At 40.9% G+C, this 19,640-nt stretch overlaps 1 protein-coding gene across 1 annotated transcript in view; it reads left to right on the forward strand.

The window, feature by feature from the left end:
* UMODL1 (uromodulin like 1) overlaps nucleotides 1-16,659 on the forward strand; it is a 64,625-nt gene extending 47,966 nt beyond the window's left edge. Inside the window, exons 16-23 of the mRNA XM_015413763.1 lie at nucleotides 1,688-1,901; nucleotides 3,138-3,241; nucleotides 5,723-6,178; nucleotides 7,120-7,262; nucleotides 10,760-10,996; nucleotides 14,101-14,260; nucleotides 15,249-15,333; nucleotides 16,475-16,659. Coding sequence (XP_015269249.1) covers nucleotides 1,688-1,901; nucleotides 3,138-3,241; nucleotides 5,723-6,178; nucleotides 7,120-7,262; nucleotides 10,760-10,996; nucleotides 14,101-14,260; nucleotides 15,249-15,333; nucleotides 16,475-16,659 — 1,584 coding nt within the window. The remainder of the gene's footprint in view (nucleotides 1-1,687; nucleotides 1,902-3,137; nucleotides 3,242-5,722; nucleotides 6,179-7,119; nucleotides 7,263-10,759; nucleotides 10,997-14,100; nucleotides 14,261-15,248; nucleotides 15,334-16,474) is intronic.
* The last annotated feature ends 2,981 nt before the right edge of the window (nucleotides 16,660-19,640 follow it).

The raw sequence follows: 19,640 nt of genomic DNA on the forward strand, positions 1-19,640 counted from the left end.
CTCATCTCCTAACAATCCTGTTGATAAAGGTCTACTGCCATTAAATAACATGAAAATCCTTTTGTCAAAGGCCCTGACTTCCCTTATGGTGTCAGTGTAAGCAAACCATAGTGAGAGATCCATTCTCAATCAGACAATAAGCCTACAATACTGTTTAATGGATGTTACTGTACATTTTCATGTGTTCAGTCTAATTTTGAATATGGGACTTAAACATCTGCATAAACTGTGGCAAGTACAGAGGGTGAATTCACATGTGCACTATCATCAGATGAAGTCTTGGTTTGAAACTGGAAAATCAAATGGCAGAAATATAATTTTTGTTTATCCTCACATCTCTGGAAACTAGGGATGTGCACTCAGCTAAATCCAAGCTGAAAAAATTCCTGGAAAATACTTTATCAGGTTTTTTTGGGTGTTGATTCAGCCAGATAGTGATTTCTGATATTGTTCATCTATCTGAAATGGCCAAGCTCAGAAAGTCCTAAAACTATTTGGGATTGTTGGGACCGCTGGATAGATGAACAAAGGTCATTTAAAGGGTGCACAGTCCCTTTAAATGCCTTCTCCAAGCCGTGTGACTCCGTGGCTTGAAGAACTCCAAAGGCATTTAAAGGTCTTGCAGTCCCTTTAAACACCTGGGTGAACTCACAGTGACTTTGGAGTTATCCAATCCATGGAGTCGGGTGGCTTGGAGAAGGCATCTAAAGGGACCACAATCTTTTTAAGTGCCTTATTTATTCCATTTAAATCAATGGAGGATGGGCCCATAGAATTGGACCCCCTGTCCAATCTATTTTTAACTTGGGGGAGGGTTGAGGAGAGGCACCAGAACCTATGCTGCAAATTTGGAGCCTCTACCTCAAAAATAGCCCCCAAAACTCCAGATATCCCCGGATCAATTCTCTATTTATGTCCTATGGGGACCATTGATTATAATGGTCCCCACAGGGTATAATGGAACTGGAAAAAATTGGGTTTCCCAAATCCAAATACCTTACCAGTACTGGGATTCAGGAATATTGGGAAATACCAATATTTTTTGGATTCAATATACCAGAACCCAAAAATACCAAGGTTTTTTTTTGTTTTGTTTTGCATACCCCTACTCGAAACATCATTTTTTTCAACAGAGCAAGTTCACACATTCAGCTGAGAGTCATCAAGTGATGAGGTATAAAGGGATGTTCATGCCTATAAGAAACAGCCTTCAAGCTCTTCATTTCAGTGTTCTGTTCCTACCTCTCTCTGATTTGGTTTTAAGTAAAAATAATAATTTCCCTACTCCAGACATTTCAAAGGGCCCTGCAAAAAGAATTGCAGGTTATTTTCTTATTTGCCTGATGCAGGATGATTTTCTGTAACCTTTGGTGCAAGTATAAAGCAAGTCCCAGTGTTTCATGTGTTGAATTATTTACTCACTGTGAATCAACTAAAAGAAGCACAACTGAGACTTACCTCCACCAGCATTGCAGTGCAGGAGGCAGGGGAGGTCAGATGTAGGCAGGCCCGGCCATGTTGAACCTTCCAGCAGGGTTGGGTGGGGGGGCCAGGGTAGTTTGCATGGCCTGCCTCATCAGGCTGGGAGTCACAGCAAGGGGGCAGGGGGTGGGCCCATGAAGGCTATATGGGGAAGCAGGCCAAAACAACCATACACATATTTATACACATTTTGCTTTAATAACAGGTTCACACCCATCTGCCCCTTTATATTCTTCAACAAATGGACGCTGGGGCAATTAAACTGTTGATAACAAGTGTTTCTAATGGAAGCATAGTTGTGCATTTTGATCTCCTGGTAGCAACAAACATGGATGCAAGCAATGTTTCTAGATCTTTTCTTGATGCTTTTCAACACAGCCACTGTTTCATAATTGACAACAGCAGTCTCTCCATACATGGTAAGTTATGCTTATTTATTTAAACATTTATACTCTGCCTTTCCTTGTAGTTTAAGGTGGTTTATAACCATAATTTAAAACATTTCCAGTTAAAAACCAAAATAAAACAACAAGCCCCAAATCTCCCCCCCTTAAAAGATTGCTGCCATTCAAACCTCCTCAAAAACCCTGGCAAAAAAACAGGCCTTGCAGCACCTCCTGAAGATCTCCAAGCAAGGGGGGGGGGCTCACCAGGGAGCACATTTTACATAGCAGAAGCCATGGTAGAGAAGGCTAAGCTCTTGTTTGTTCCAGATGGGCCACTCTAAGTGGAGGGATAGCCAACCGATGGCTACCTGATGACCATAGCTGGTGCACAGGAACATGTGGACTATCCTTCAAATATGTGGGTGCCAGTTTGTGAAGGGCTTTAAAGGTCATCACCAGCACCTTGAATTGAACTTGGAAACAGACTGGCAGCCAATGTAGGTGTTTCAAAATAGGCAACATATATTCCCAGCAGCTAGTCCCTTACAATAGTTGGGTTGCAGCATTCTGGACCAGTTGTAGTTTCTGAGTTGTCTTCAAAAACAGACCCATGTGTAATATGTTGTAGTAATCCAGCTGTGAGGTTACAGAAGCATGGACCATCTCTCATTATATTGCTCTCATTTTTTAAGCCCTGTGAAATGATAGAGCTGAACTGGCGTTCTGAAAGAAGAGCATCTGCAAAGCTGATAAACAAACAGGCCCTGTAGTTTTTTGTTTTGTTTTAAAAACTGAGCTAACATTTATCTCATACAATAAAACCCATGGTTAGCACGGCATGAAAAGTTGTTAGAGTGGTTACCATTGGATAGTACTGTTATACTACAACTTTAGGAAACGTGCATTTGATGTGTATCCTTGGCACCACCTTGGAAATGTTTAATCCCTTCTGCCAGTTCAACGGGATGAAACTCTTGAGATTATGGCCTAGGACTGGCACATTTTGGTCAAAGCTGGGAATGGTGTACATCATGCCGTCCCCGTCCCCCCAAGCAATCTGCATGCTAGGACTGGTATTGTATATCGTACAACTGTATTACATGTAGGAAAACTTCTTGAAAGCACTGAGTACCAGAAAACCCCCCAGTAATTGCCAGTCCTCTAAACAATATTCATTATAGACACTAAAGCATAATTCTGCTTTCTTTCTTTCTTTCTTTCTTTCTTTCTTTCTTTCTTTCTTTCTTTCTTTCTTTCTTTCTTTCTCAGATTATGATGAGTGTGACAGTGAAGAAACGGATTGTTCTCCTAATGCATCTTGCAGTAACACTTATGGATCTTATGAATGCAGCTGCAAAGAAGGATTTTCCAATGTAAATGCTGAGAGACCTGGGAGAAACTGTGAAGGCAATGTTGCACTATTTTTCCCCACTTCAATCCAGCCCTACTTTTTTTAAATGCCTGAAATGATTAAATAATACTCTGAGTGGGATTACTGTGTAGCATGTAGAGATCTGGTAACAGTTATACATTTCACTTATAAAGGCTTGAAGGCCACATCTGAATTGGCATAACATGTTATGAATTCACACAAGCAGAGCAATAGAGCCTTACCTGACCAATAATGGAGCATTTGCAATATTATTACTGTTTATAATCCTAGGTTTAGTCCAGCTTTCTCTGGTTTTCCAATCACATTCTAATTTCATTTTCCAACCTGATTCTGAGATTCCAGGTTCCCTAATGTCCTCCATACATTTTCACAAACTGACACATTTGTCATCCATGAGAACATCTTTCATGACCCTTCTTTATACAGTTTACTATTAGACCTGGTTTTCGGAAAAGATCATCCACAATCACTGTGAGCCCTGACAGCATTTCATACCAAGTACCCATGTGAAATTTAGTCTCATAAAACATAATATCATGTCTCCATCATGTTTTGATGTCTTGGTTTTTGTAGTTTTTGCAGTTATCAGTTGGTTCACAATCTCAAACCATTGTCTTGGAATCTAGTTCAAAAAGGGTATGCATAACTGAAAGGTTTTGTTTAGAAATGGCCTTATAACTCCACCATTATGCTGAAGTCCTAAAATATATTTTCTGGGAAGAAAGTTTCACTAAATGGAATTGTTTCCTGGGAAATGTGTTCAGGTGAATGAGACATACTGTGAGTACAATATTCTGAAGGGGCTTGAATGGAAGGCGTAGATTATTGAAATTCGTTGTACGTGTGTGTATTTTCATATACAAACACATGTTTAAATATTTTCAGTGGTCGTGTGTTGTAGCAAAACAAGGCACTTGGCAGCAGGAGGATTTCTTAGTCACTTAAGCCCTCTAACACATTTTAAGAAGAGCTCATAATTCAATATGATAACATTTTAATGCACTTCTAGTTTAATATTTCCTTGTGATTTGTGCTCCTTTGAAAAATCTCTCAGTGGAATCTATGAATGTTGTTAAGGTATAACATCACTGCATTGTCAAAGAAAAAGAAACTACATTCTGAGAGAAATATGCTTTAGAAATAATTTAACCTAGGGTTGAGCTAAAGGAGCAGCCCATTTCATGAACAGATTTGGCAACTTTGAAAAGTCCATTCTCCACTTTTTGGCTTAAAAGGGATTAACAACACCGACCTTTTGGGCAAAGATTGCCATCTGTGATTGTTTGCTTAGTGATATTAGCACATAACCAAATCTGATTGGCTATATAACATATTATCCTATTCACTATGTGATTCCCAATCTGTTGGGATCACCCATGTGGCTGATCCATTGCCCTCACTTTTGGTTGGCTTTGTTTGCACTCAGTAATATCACCACCTAACCAGCTCTGATTAGTTATATATGATAACGATATTCCATTCACTGAACTGGATGCCACAGAAGATTTCTGCATGGGTAACAGTCCTTTAGCACAAGCAGAAGCACTAAAATTATTCCTTACTGTCTTGCTTGTTCTAAGTGAAAGGAATTTGTATGCCTATATTTTCATTGTGTGCAAGAAGCTGTGTGAGTTATTTCTTCTGACACAATTTCATAAACAAATACAAAGATACAATGCATCTGTTCAAAATTCCATTGGTCCATACGCAAGTAGTTTTTTGTTAAATATTATAATGGTTCTATGCAGGGGTCATTTCGTAGAAAAAGAGCTAGGGGGACTCATTAGCATAACTCATTAGCATATGCCACACCCCCTGACATCAGGGGCCTGGCGGTGGACCTGCAAGGCCAGCGGGAGTGCGAGGAAGCCCCGCCAAGGCCCTCCCTGGCCCCAGGCAGGCAGGGGTGGGGAGAGGCGGGGAGGAAGCAACTTACCCTCCCTCTTCTCCTGCCTCCTCCTGGCTGAATGAGGGCTGGAAGCGGGGCGGCTGGAAGCAGGGGGCGGGGCTTCATCATGTGCCCTGCCCCCTGCACCTCACCCAGGGGAACTGCGTTCCCCCACGTTCCCCCCGAAATGACCTCTGGTTCTATGTATTACCACTGCCCTAGTGGTATTGCTTGCACAAGCAGAACTGTGCTAAGTATATTTTTCCTTCTGCTCACACATCACTGGACCCAGTCCAATGTATGACACTCAACTGGTTGAGATTGCCCATCTGACTAATAATGGAAGATGAAGCAGGAATATTAAGGAAAAAATGGTAGTGAGGCAGCATCAGATAGGACAATAATGGCAGTAAACAAGACCCCCCAAAAGGGGATTTTCTAATTTAGGAGGTTGGGGAAAATATTTATGTCTTCAAAAGCACTACTTTTGACCATAAAAGTGGCCTATCCCCAGCTAAAATTCATTTCCTCCAGTAGATGAGTATGACTGCGTTATAGTTTACTCTTTTTAAGAAAATGAGCAATACGTTTTTTTCTATCTGTGCTGCTGCAGATATTCACAGAAAACACCAGAACAGCATGGTTGTGCCCTCGATATATTCAAATACTTCTACCAATATGCCTGCATTGGACAAAGAGGATTCTTCCAGAACCTTAGCAAATACAACTTCTGGCACAGCAGTTACTAAAGTACCTACACAACCAAGACTGAGTGACCATAGTTCTGCCCAAGTCTCTTCCTTGCCTGTCACTAAATCAGTCCAGAAGCTTTCCATTAAGAATGCAGTTCGAGTGGTATGTGAGATTGAAAAAGTTGTCATCACTATTCAGAAGCTCTTTCTGCAGCAGGAGGCTATTCCAGAATCCTCTTTGTACCTAGGAGAGCCGCACTGCAATGTAAGCATCAGCAATTCCAGTCATGTCATCCTTCGGACTGGATGGAATGAATGTGGAACTGAAGTGCACACTGTAAGTTACACGGAGCTCCCTGATTGTATTGCTTTGCCAATGTTAGTAGCCGTAGGCATCTGCTTCCCTCTCAAAGTTAGCTGATTCAGTTTGCAAGAAATGCTTGAAGTTGCTATACATGATGACTCCTGCAACAGCCATATGCAGGCAGCACTACTGCTTTTGCATGCCATTACAAACCTACATTTTGCATCTTTTGTAATTCTGTGCTCAGATCTTAATCCTTTGCTTAATGATAGCTGCATACAATTGGTGGGCCACATGATGGTGCAAGAATTCCTAGAGGCCACCCCAAACCAAGGGTTGTGTGAATTAGCCTTCATTAAAAAGTGAGTTAGCCTTCATTAAAAAGTACAGTGTGGTCAATGTTGGGATGCACTCTCTCCAGCATTGTAAGTACATGACTGAAATCAGTGCACAGCTATATATGAACAGCTCTGCATCACTGTTGGGCTGCGGTACAGGTGTTGTCTTAAAGTGAAAGGGCTACCCCTTCGTCTCTATTGTTCTTTTTTTCTTATCCATTCCTGGTTTTAATTCAATACAATTTCAACTTCAGTTTAAAATTCAATTTCAATTTTGCTGAAGTTGTTGCTTTTCTAAGATGAAGGGATGTAATATTTTTAGCCTTTCTGCATTTGGAAGATGTCCTGTACCTGATCATTGAATTTTCTCTGTGCTGCAATCCAAATGTGTAAAAGACCTCAAAGGTATCCTTAACACTTAAATGAAATGTGAGTTAGGGCTGGATACAAGCAGCTTTTCTGCTGGGAGAATGGGGAGGAGAGGTGACCACTAAAAGGGCTATACTAGGGGTCATGGGGACCTGCACGGATGAAAGGCATGTAGGACTGCAATCATAATAAGGAGGTAAGATGAAACTGAATGAAACCCCTGGGTAGATCCAGTCTTTAATTTTTTTTGCTGTATTTATTTTCCAGAATACAACGCATACCATAGTGAAAACGGTTCTTCGGAATGATATGTCTTCCCTGGGGGTCATCCATCACTTAAAGGTTGTTGGTCCAGTTCATTGTATATTTCAGAATGATCTCTTGACTTCATCTGGATACACTCCGGAGGGGTAAATGAAATCTAAGAACCTATTGCTATAATACCCCCCCCCACACACACACACATACACGTTGCATATTATAGAATGACAGCAAATAGAGTGGGGAAGGAGATCTTTAGAGAAAGGACTGGACAGGGCGCTCAGAGCTAGTTCTCGTTTTATGTATTGTAACACAGGTATAAAATATGTATAAAATATGTAAGCATCTCATCAAGTGAGAAAACCACATACCAATGGGTGTTTCCCTTTAAAGCAGTTTGGAGTGCACATTGCAGCCAGATCTTTTAAAGGGTTTGCATCAATTTTTACCTACATGCCCTTTCAAATGGCTGGAATAGGCAATGTACAAAGAAGAAGAGAAAAAGATCCTCCAGGGGGCAGCAAGAAGACAATTAGATAGGGTAGTACGGTTATAACCTTCTCTCCTGTTGAGTGTCCTTCCTTGTCTGTCTCCAGATGGCTACTCTTAGAGCAATATCCTGCTTCTTCTTCTCAGAAGTACCACACTTAGTTTTGCCCTCTCTCTTAGCTAGTGATGTAGTTAGGACCCTATCTCTCTCTCTCCTCTTTACTATTTATTTGTTCCTAAATAAACTTTTATCTACACTTTAATCAGGTTGTGTACCATCACTGTGTTAATTACTCTGCCAACACATATTTGATGGAAGTCTATATCCAAGTACAAAATATCACTGCTGAGAGTTTGTAAAAAGGCAGGGTAGAAGACTAAGGGGCAAAGAGAAATAAGGAAAAGTGTAAAGGACAGTTATGTTTAATAAAGTGGAAAATTCAGAGGGAAGAGAAATATGTGTGTGTATTATGTTCCATTGAGCAAACTCCAGAGGATGGCAGAAGACAGGAGGGCCTGGCATGATGGGGTCGTGAAGAGTCAGTCTCGACTGTGCGACTGAACAACAAGAACAAATTATGTGCCATCACGTTTCTTCTAACTTATAGGGACCCTATGAATTAAAAATGTCCTATCATTGACAGCTTTGCTCAGGTCTCACAAACTGAAGGCTGTGGCTTCCTTTATTGAGTCAATCCATTCCATGATGGATCTTCTTTTCCTACAGCCTTCAAATGCTCCTAGCATTATTGTCTTTTCCAGTGAATCATCATCTTATGATGTGATTAAAGTACAATAGCCTCGAGACTTCTGGCCACGGCGGCGCGAATGGCAGTCGCTCTCTCGGGTGCTCCCGGAGGCGATCAGCCCACACGCAGACTGGGGAGGTATCTGCACAAGCGAAGACCCTAAGGAGCCTTAGGTAAAGGCTCCGAACCAGGGGGCGCTCAGGGGAGTAGCCTCTTTACCGACCCGAAGGTCGGAAAATTGAGGCTTTCCCCATGCCCCGACGGCCCCGCTGTGCTGTGCCCCAAATGGGGACTAGCAACACCACCAGACCATTGGAGTGGTAAAGCGATGAAGTATAAAAGAGAGAAGATGTCCAGCTACAAACTGTGAGTTGACAATCGAAAAAAAGAAAGTTTTAAGTGCAACCCCCCCGTTTGAATAAGCGCTTGGACGGAGGGTGGATTACCCCCCCCAACAAAAAGAGACTGTTTTAAGTAAGAGAAGAGGGGGGGGTGAAAAATTGAAAAATGAAAGTTACCTTTTGGGAGATTTGTAAAAGCGAACTGAATGGATTGTTTCCCAAGCTGCGCGGAATGAACTTTTGAAAAGTAAACAAAAAAAACCCCAAAGATGTCAGGGCAAAAGAGATTCCCGGACAAGCAGACGAAGAAGACAACAGGAACTTCCGGTTCCAGTGCCTGCCCTGGAGAGCAGGCTGTCAATCAACAAGAAAGCGAGATGCTTCGCCCTCTTCTGGACCAAATACAGAAAATCAACCAAATGTTGCTAAGCATGGAAAGTGCCCTTAGCAACCAACAGAAACAACTGACTGATACAGCTAAGAAGATGGAGGAAATTGCACAGAAGTGTCTGGCATCAACGTAGGACACACAAAAAATCAAGAAGAAGATCAACAAAATGGAAAAACATCAAGAAATACAAGACAACAAATTATTGATGCTACAAATGGAAAAATCTAATTTAACTCTTCAATTTCAAGGCATAAAAGAGGTGGAAAAAGAAGATCTCAGGAGTATCCTGGCGAGTGCTTTGGCTCCACTGACTGGCAGGGAAGCGGATAAATTAAGCGAAAAGATGGATTTGGCCTATAGAGCCTACTCCAACTTTACAAAGAAAAATAACCTGCCAGCAGAAGTGGTAGTCAAGTTTACTAAGCAGCGTATCAGAGATCAAATTTTGAGAGCAACATCTGCAACGCCTTTGAAGATTGGAGAGCAAATTATAAGAATTTTGAAAGATGTTCCATTTGAAATTCATATGAAGCGGAAAGCTTATAAAGGACTGACCACATTCTTGCGAAAGTATCAAATCAATTATAGATGGTTGATTCCAGAAGAACTTATCTTCAAATTTGAAGAGAAAAGATTGACTCCATTTTCAAAGCTCAAGACTTTTTGAAGAGGCATTCCAGTTCAGAGGAAGAAGCAGAGCTCGCAAAATGGGAGGTACTGAGCAGAGAAGAAGACAGCGGCTCGGAGAGGGAGGACAAGAAACCAGAAGAAGAAGGAGCAGCTAAAGGTCCATCTTACAACTTGAGAGACGTAAAAGGAAGAAACCCCAAGATCTGAGGATTTGTTCGGAGAGCGCATTAAAGGACTGTATTAACCCAAAAGGTCACTACTAAAACTATTAACAATTTTGTTATTTACAGGTCAAGATGAAGGACGATCAGTCAAACACAGAAGAAGCTGAAGAAATTATTGTTACTAACAAAAGACTAACTTACTAATTAAGAGACCACTCACCACTTTTCTTAATCCCCCTATATTCCCTCCCCTTTTCTGAAAGTTTTAAAGCAATAAAATTCTCTCCTCTTTAGGAGAGTTAACTCTCTCTCTCTCTCTCTCTCTCTCTCTCTCATACTATATATAGTATGATAGCCTCAGTTTAGTCATTTTATCTTCTAGGGACAAGTCAGTCTTGATTTGATCTAAAACTCACATATTTGTCTTTTTAGCGGTCCATGGCTTCTGTAAAACTCTCTTTCAGCATCACATTTCAAACAAATCAACTTTTTCCTTGGCAGCTTTCCTCATTTAGGGGCCTTTTAATTTGGTGAAGAAGATACCATAAATGAAGGTGATGAAAATACCATTTCTATAGCTAAGCAACTTTTGACCTTTATGTTAGTCATCACCTGCATAAATCCATGCACAGCCGTCTTTTAAAAATTCTTAACCTGGGGTGGAGCAAGGTACTGTTCTCTCATTTTTATGGTGACACTCCAGAGAACCTGCTTGAGGCAATTCACAAAGTAAAACTTTATGAAAACATAAAACACCATAAAAGTCATTCTTTTGCATCAAGCGTCCTTTCAGCACTATTTCAGCACTATTGGGCACATGTGACACCCCTTGTAAATGAATTCTCTTCCACAAATCTTAACATCGGATAACTTTGCTTTCAGGGTTTACACCATTTTTGAAGATTTACATGGATCAGGACACTTCTTAACAGAGATGCAGCTCTTCATTGGAAATTCTCTAATTCCCAAAAACTTCAGCATCTCTGCTAGCGATGACATAATGATTGAAGTGGGAATTCGGAAAGAGGACAGCAAGCTCAAGGTGGTTGTCAGTGAATGTTGGGCAACTCCAAGTAATAACTCAATGGATCTTATATCGTTTCCTTTTATCCATGGCAGGTATAGTACACACAACCGATACAAGATGATAGTGTGCGTGTGTATAATGTGTTTTCATGTGGGCAAGTCTGTAAGTTCTTAATACACAAGGACACAAAATTAGGCAACAGAAAAAGCAGCTGTGCTTTAACAAGTGATTGATATTTTCTTACTTAATAGTCCTACCCCTACATAGGTTGCCACCACTGTCTTCAATGGCAAAACTTTAATCTGTTTAGATAGTCTTCTGGCAAGACTCCTGCTCCTGCTCCTCAGCCTGTGCTCCCTGTCTGAAATGTAAGAATAACTCCATTGGCTTCCCTTTAGTGTTGAGATAACACAAATGAAGTGGTTTGAGCACTCAAAGGACTAATTAAGTACTTAAGTATTCAGCTTGTCACAAATAAATACATAGGACTGGACACAAACTTCTACAAATGGAGAGAAGCTTGCAGAAGGGATCTTACTTCCCTCATTTCTCATGTCCAGTGTAACCCCTGGTCATGACCCCAGGGGGTCGCCACCTTATGCTGCCACCACCCTTGATTTAGGTCCCTTGAGAAGGCCCAGGGTACCCTCCCAAGCCCCTTCCAATTGCCCCCTTTTAGCTGAGAAATGTAAGTGTGATGACCAAGGCAGAGAAACAATTAACCAAAGGGTTTATTATTACAGCACTGGGCTTGGGAAAACCAAGACAAGGCAAGGTGCTTTAAAATACATAACAGTGTTTAAAGGCCAAAAGAACACAAAGCTAACACTATTACTCCAAACTGGTTACTACTTCCAGGCCCACAGCCTTCTTATACTCGGCCTCCTGCCGGGATCTTTCTTTTTTTCTTTTTTTCAATAATTTTTTATTGATTTTCTTAGTACACACTACAAAACTAAAAACTACAAAAGAGAATAACAAGGTACTTTGATAAGCTATTCATATGCTTTGGATATATGTCTACATGTTATAAATTACATTCAGTTCTTTAAATTCTATTAGAAGTGTTCAAATAGAAAAAACATAAAGGCATTTTTGGTATTATAACACATCTGGGTAATAATATAGCTTCATTAAATGTCAGCATATGCAATCTCAGATCTTCACTTAGGTTTCTTCTTAGCTTTACTTTTTTTCTTCTTTTGCCAGGGAAGATTTACTTTAAAGGTTTTGGGAGCAGCTTCTTCTAGGTCAGAATCAGAGTCATAGTCAAAAATTTCACCCAAAGACACAGAAGTAGCTGTAGAGGATGAACTATCCGTATTGGATTTCTGTTGTTCACTGTTTTTTCCATTGCCTTTTCTTCCTCTGCTCCATTTCTTTGTTTGATTGAAGATTGTTGCTGTTTAAAAAAGTTCTGCTTTTAATAGAGAGTCCATCTGTATTGGACATTGTTCTTTTGGAGGAATGCTGTAACATTTCTGTATTGCTTCCTTTTCTTGCATATTTCAAATGGGACATATTTCAATATTTTTATCTCCTCTTCTTGAATTTTAACTGTTGTTGCTGTAGATGCTTTAAGTATTGAGTCTCTTATTGATCTTTTTGCAAATTTTACAAAAAATTCCCCTGGGAGATTATTTCCCCCCACAAACTCTGAATAAGTTTTGTAGATCATATCAATATCTGCTTGTATTAATCCAGGTCTGTTATTGATTAAGGGGGCTATTGCTTCGCTTATAGTTTCTCTTACATTTTCATCTTTTTCTCTGGCACTCCTTGGAATCTCAAGACGAAAGAGGATCTTTCCATTTGTAGCTGTAAAAGTTGCTCAAAACACAGAGAGATCTTTCCACTTGTAGCTGTAACAGTTGTTGCTTTTCAGAAGCTCTTTCTTTTTCTGCAGTGTCCACTCTTTGATCTATTTCTTTGGTGTTCATTTCAACCTTTTTTATCTTTTTGGCTGTAGTTTCCTTGAGCTCTTTCTGTAAAGTATCAAATTTTGGGGTGAGGTTCATCAGCTGGTCCAGCAGAGGGCGCATGGCTTCAGAAATTGCAGTGGCTAACTCGCTGATATTTTTCAGTCTTGTGACTGGTGATGCTGTGTTGGTATTTCTTGCAGAACCTCTGCCTCTGGACGCCATTTATCCCCCTCGCTGAGACATTGTTTATACTTTGGTAAAAGTTCATAAAAGTTCTAAGATCTTTTCTATGCTGTAGGTAATTAGCCCAGATGTATTAGCCCACCTCTGGGTAGGGTGGTTAATAGCTTAAGCCCAGCATGCTTTTACGCTGAAGTTTCGCTACTGGGTAGGGTTCTTCCTCTGCGAGTCCCTCCCCCCTTTTCTCTTTGGAGCTATGCTGTTTTGCTGTGCCACAATTTATTCCTCCACCCTTTTTGTATATGTCTTTCTTTTTGAAACTTAACTAATTGTTTCTATAGTCGCTGAATCGCTTTGTTATGTAGATTAATCTTTTTAGTTAAGTCCTTGTACACTCTGGTCGGGTAATGTCTCTGAGCACCATTGCTGACCTCGGGACAGTGGGACCTTTCGGAGCAAAAATGAGCTCACTTCCCCCAAGCCAAAACTTTGGGAGCGGCCCCTTTGGCGCTCCAGGCTAGAAGCTCCCTTCAAGAGCTTCATGGGGAGGTCGGGACCAGCCAATCCCCCTCCCTGCTGCCCCGATCCGCCTTGCCCCCATCGGAGCTCGATGGGGTTCGACCATTGCGAGTCCCCATCCACCAGAGGTCCCGGGGCGGGGATGTTTCTCTCACCAGCCCAGCCTGTCCCCTCTGTGAGACCAGACCGCAGATGAGATGAAAGAACATAGTCCCCTTCAGTGTAGCTCTGAGTGTGGAAAGAAAACCATTTTTTTTACACAGTTAACAGCTTGTCTGAATCTCCTCACAGAATCTCTGAACTCTGATTTTTACACAGTTAACAGCTTGTCCGAATCTCCTCACAGAATCTCTGAACTCTGATTGGCTATAACCCTCTCTAAGCATTATGAGGATTGTAGGCTGTCTGCTCTCTACTCCCATGCTGGGCTCTCCTGGGACCAGGCTGCACTAGGCCTTGCTCCCAGTCCTGCACAGATCATGACACCCCTGGAAAGACACTATTGAAGCACGAGGGGCCTATGAGAATGTGCATGCATAAACTAATTGTTGTACTGATCTGTTTCTTTTTCTCAGTTGTCCAGTTCCAAACACACATACTGCTATTACTGCAAATGGGATCTCCAGCAAAGCCCAATTTAAGCTGAAAATCTTTTCCTTTGTGAACAACTCTGTGGTTTACTTACACTGCAAAATCCATATTTGTGTGGAAAATCTGGGAAGCACTTGCAAGACGGTAAGGCATTTCCCTTTCCAAACTTTATTGCTTTCTACATGTTCTATTGGACACTAAAAGGGAAAACAAAATGATAACAAAACAACTTAAATGCTTATACATTGTTCTGATTTTTTTTAAAGTTGCACCAGTTTAAAAATACTAGGCTGCTTACTAAAAGTAAAAGGGAACATCAATATAATCTTTTATTAAACAGAAAATTAAGGGTATGAGACTGGAATCCCCAAATCTGTTAAACTTGAATACTTGAATTTAAAATAGTTTCATCCCATTGACTTCACTAGGAGAAGGTCTTCTTCAGCCAAAGCACGAATGATTTGGACATTCAGTTGCTAGTGTCTCAAAAAGCTTCTACCACCTTCTCTAGCGTAGAGGTGGAAAATTGAGAAAGTGCTTGCTATGCCATGTGATAGGGCTAGAACTAGATAGTTTTTGTGTACTTTTCCACTCTGATGCTGAGAAGTTATTTCTACTGAAATTAATGGGACTTGCTTTCTAAGTATTCCTGTTTAGGATGGAGCTCCAAGTCTGTTAAGAGGTAGCTTCCTTAGTAAGTATATATAGTATCTGGATTTAATTTTTTTTCCCAAACAGAAAATATTTGGGCAGCCTGATTCTGTCCCTCACTTTAGTTGCTGTAGTTCTCACAGAGTTTAGGATGAAACAGAAGTGCCACTCCTTTCACTTTCCCAATGTTGCACGACGGCTGCTACTGTTGCTTCAGTACATGGGTACAAGTTTTTTGGAACAAATAGAAGAGGTGTCCTCTTGAACCAGCCATAGAAGCCAAGCACCCATTTCAAGGGCCTACAAGATTAGGCTGTGACAAGGGAAGAGGAGCCATAGAATTTTTGAGTGGTTCTTGATTTACTTGAAAACTATGGGATTCCACAGTATAAATAATTTTGTAGGACTGGATTAGCAACCTTATGTTCAGTGTTTCATATTGATAAGCAAACCTTTGATTTGAACAAAAACATTCTTACAGAACTGCAAAGGTGTCCGTTCTTGGAGGACTGGGGAAACTATTGCAACGCCCCATACATCCTGGGGGCCTCTGCGGAAAGCCAGTGGTGAGTAATCAGTAAGGAGTCCACTAAGGACCACAAAAGGGACACAGGCAGGTGAGAATTAAGGTTGAGATAGCTTGAAGTCAGCCTAAAGGAATTAAAGCAACTATGAGGCAGTTTGGGAACTAAGGCAACAGAACTGTTCACAGGTAATCAAGGCTTAGCTAGCTTTTTTGACTGATGGTTGCAAAAATAATAGCCGTCATATGGTCTTGAACTGCTGTGTCAGGATTCAGAAAATAAAGTGCCACACTATGCTTGCGCACAACTTGGGCCTTCTAGGGCAGGATGATGGTGGAATATAATCTCAGCAGCCATTTATTAACAAGTCTCTTGAGCCTTCTGTTAGAACCCAATTAATCTCATATGGAATTACAGCCGTCACAAAGGATCCCGATCTTTCTGTCACACACACACACACCCAGCTCAACATCCAAATGTCTCTTCTCCTGGCATGACTTGCTGTGGCCTAGGGTTGTCAATCTCCAGATAGTGCCTAGGGATCTCCCAGAATTAAAGCTGATCTCTGGACTGAAGAGATCAGTTCTGCTAGAGACAGAACTGGAACATAGCCTGTAGTAGAGAGGGAAATTAGATGTCTCTCCGCCCAACTCCCCACCTCAGATCTGCCCACCCATCTTCTCTGCTTACCACTGCTGCTGATGTTGGTGCTGCTCCAGGAACACAATAATATTTTAATTTTAAAAATTACAAGCCAGCAGTAACCTTGGCAAGTCTTTCTTCCCAGTAAGGAGCAGAATGGGCAGTTGCGAAGGTGGTACGGAGGGGACAGATAATGCAGACAGATGAGATTAAACATAAAAAACACATTCCTGGGAGTCAGCACCATTGAATAGACCTGTTTTTTATGTCAGCCAGCCAAATTGTTGTCCCAGTGACCTCTGAGTAATGAGTCTTGGCAATGCCTAAACCCACATCCAATGAATTATATACACACTTGCCGTCTTTCTTAAATTCTGTTTTTTGACTGCTAGTGAAATACAGAACCACTGATGGTGTGAAGATGGGGCTATTCATACAAGCGAGGAGTTTAGATTGGTTGCGATCTCCATATCTGATCAAGTTTTACATAATTTGCACACTTGAGTTCTGCTCTAAGATACTTTTATTTCTTGTATTTCAGATGATTTAAATGAAGAAAAGAAGCCTGGTTTAGGAGTAGGCTATATTGTCCTTATTGTCATTGGTGTATTTGTTCTTGCACTGGGAATAGTCGCTCTTTTGGCTTTCCGATACCAACGAAAGGCTGGAGAATATAACTTCCAAATCAAGTCTGACAATTTTAGCTACCAAGTGTTCTACGAGTGAATGCTTCAATTTCACTGCATGTAAGGGAATTATGAATTCGCTTATCTTTTCTTCAGTCAAAATTTATTCAGTATGGTGTGGTGGTGGAGTGATGAGATAGGACTGGGAAGGTCTGGGTTCGAATCCCCCAATTGCCCATAAAGCTCACTCAGTGACCCAGGCCCACTCACCATCTCTCAGCCATTCTACAGACCTCACAGGGTTGTTCTCAGAACAAGTAAGTAGGAAAGCCAAGTATGCTGCTTCCTGAGCTTTTGGCAGAAAAGTGTGATAAAAATAAAGGTTGTCTCCTTAGAAAAAGTAGTTTGTCCTTGATATCTCATCTTTTATGTGGCCACCGTCCAACAAGAGCCACCGTAGTGAATAGAGTTTTCAGCTTTGATTGGGGAGGTCTTCGTTTAAATCCCCTCCACACCATAAAGGTGAATGGATGACAGTAGGCAAGTAATTCTCCATATTATAATTGTGAAATGGGATAACCCCATGGAGGCCAAGGTGAGTGTTGTAAGAAAAATGTGGGTGGCTGCACGTGTTTGTGAAAGCGTGTTTACCCATGTCACCCACATTTTTCCCCCTCAGTTCGTGTGTCTCCTGAGTGATTGCCTCCTTACCTAAGGCAGAAGTGTAAGCTTGGAAATCACTAAGGCTCTGGCAGAGACATTCAAAGGTCTCTTCTTAAAATAAAACTTATCTTTATTATAGAAAAACATTCAGAGATTTGTCTGGCAAGATGACCGCAAGACGCTATGCCAGCCTGCCACACAGTAGAATCCTATTTCCTAAACATTGATGGAATACACAGAAAAATAAACATGCAGCAAAGTTTCCCACACCCCATGCATGCGCGGACGAGAGGCCTCTCTGACTGACTCCTAACAGGAGGCAGCAGGGATCTGTTGTAACTGACCAGTATTTATACCAAAGATCAAAGGGGTCCCTTGATAATCATATTACAGTTACCATTTACAAGTGGAAATTGCCTACTGTAAATTGTTTCATAGAAGTTGAAATTGTCTTGCAGGAAATTTGTTTCCTTTCCTTGGTCTCACACAACAAAAGTGTACACATTTTACAGGATCAATACAGTGTCATTGTTTCTTCCAGGTGTTCCCCAATGTGGGAAATGAACTGTCCTTTGATGTTATCAGAGAGATGAAAGCAGGGTGTGTGTGTGAACCCTCTGTATCTCAGGAAGTTAGTCTTATGGATTGAAGTCTGCCCCCTTCCCAAATGGTCATATATTTTATGGCCTAGGAAATTGGGGGTATTGGCAAGTCTCACATCTGTGGCTGGGAATGGAATGTGTTACATTTTTGCGTGTGTGACCAAGACAGAAATCCTCCTGGGACAAAAAGGGCTTGCAAAGACTCATGGGGTCTGATTCAAACAGGCCAAGGCTGTCTGCCTGCAAGAGCAAAGACAGATATATATGGATTTCATAAACTGTTTGGTTCATTTTAAACCCAAACCTTCTATATTTCTGAAAATTCTTTCCACAGTGAGCTCCTTGGAGGAAGGGTGGGATCCAAATGGGCTGGATAGCTAGATAGTGTTCATGCTGCTAAGTATATCATTTATTATTTACCTTGTTTTTTTTCCTCTTGACATTCTAGTTGGAGACATTCTACAAATATCATTTCCTGTATATGATGCCAGGCAGGTTGCATCCAACTAAAGATGTCCACAAACAGATGATGTAATCCGTGGTCTTGTCATCAGTCTTCTGACTTCATTTTACCAGATTAAGTAATTGTTTTGCAGTGCTTTGCAGGAGGAAGTCTCCTCCCCCTTGCCGATTTTGTAGTTGCACCATCCCTGTTGATATCTCTTGCTCTTGAAAAGTAGAACATTTTGATCAGTTTAGTAAGGGAATAGCTCAGGTTGGTACAAAGCCTTTCATTATAATTTCCCATCTAGACATTTAAATAATAAATTGTAGTATTCCCAGCTTGCCACAACACCCTAATTCTACAAGGATAAATTCACTGGGCGAGTGATGTGAGTGCTGGAAAAGAAAAGCACTTTGAAGTGGTAATTAAAAATGAATTCCAAGTGTTTCCAAATGAGCTTTGAAAAACCAATTTAAGATTTTAAAAACTTCGCTAAAAGCAGCGATGAAAATCAACCACTTCTGCAACTGGACTGGATAAGCTTGGAGTAAACTTTTATGTGTGTGTGATATAAAACATAATGATTATTCCCTGTTAAGCCTTTCCCCCAATATCATGAGTAATCACAGTGTATGTATGGCTCATGGCATGCATTTTTACAGCTAGCATGTCCATGATTTTGTTTAAATTCTCATCTGATGGCAAGTCTCATAGAATCAAGTGTTTGTGGTCCTAGAAGGAAAAGAGGCTATGTAGCCACAGCCTGCCTTGCTAGGGCAGACAGACACCCCATACAACAAACCATACTTTAATTAGCTGGCAATTCCACATGAACATCACTAAAAAGCAAGAAATTAGTTCTTCCAAAATACAAAGCAGAAAACAAGTCTCATTTTGATTATATGTCCATACTTATAGCTTCCTCCAAGGACAATAGATTGAAAATTATTCAGTGTCAGAAATCTGTTATGCTACATGCTTGGCTCGCCATCTTAGGTCTGCACTGCCTGTACCTGCTACATACCTGTCCTGTACCTGCTACATACCTGTCTCCCATCAGTTTATCTGCTTGCTCAAAAAAGCCTTACCAACTGACTCTGACTCTACAGCAAAGAAAGGTACAGGGGCCCTGAAAATCAAACCGGATGCCTTTAGCATAGGTCTATAAAAATTTAATCATACCTGGATTACACTTCAGTGTATTTAAAGTGAGATGACTCAAATATTTTTGGATGTCCCCAGGGCAATACAAGGTTGCCTATTACTAAAGGGACAGATGGCTGTTATCTCTGGTTTATGTTGCAGGTCTAGCTGACACTTAACACTAATTCAATTATTTGGTAAAATTATGGCTCTAGTAATAAAAAGGAC

This window comes from Gekko japonicus, unplaced genomic scaffold, assembly GCF_001447785.1.
Source record: "Gekko japonicus isolate JY-2015 unplaced genomic scaffold, Gekko_japonicus_V1.1 scaffold803, whole genome shotgun sequence".
Taxonomy (NCBI): Eukaryota; Metazoa; Chordata; class Lepidosauria; order Squamata; family Gekkonidae; genus Gekko; species Gekko japonicus.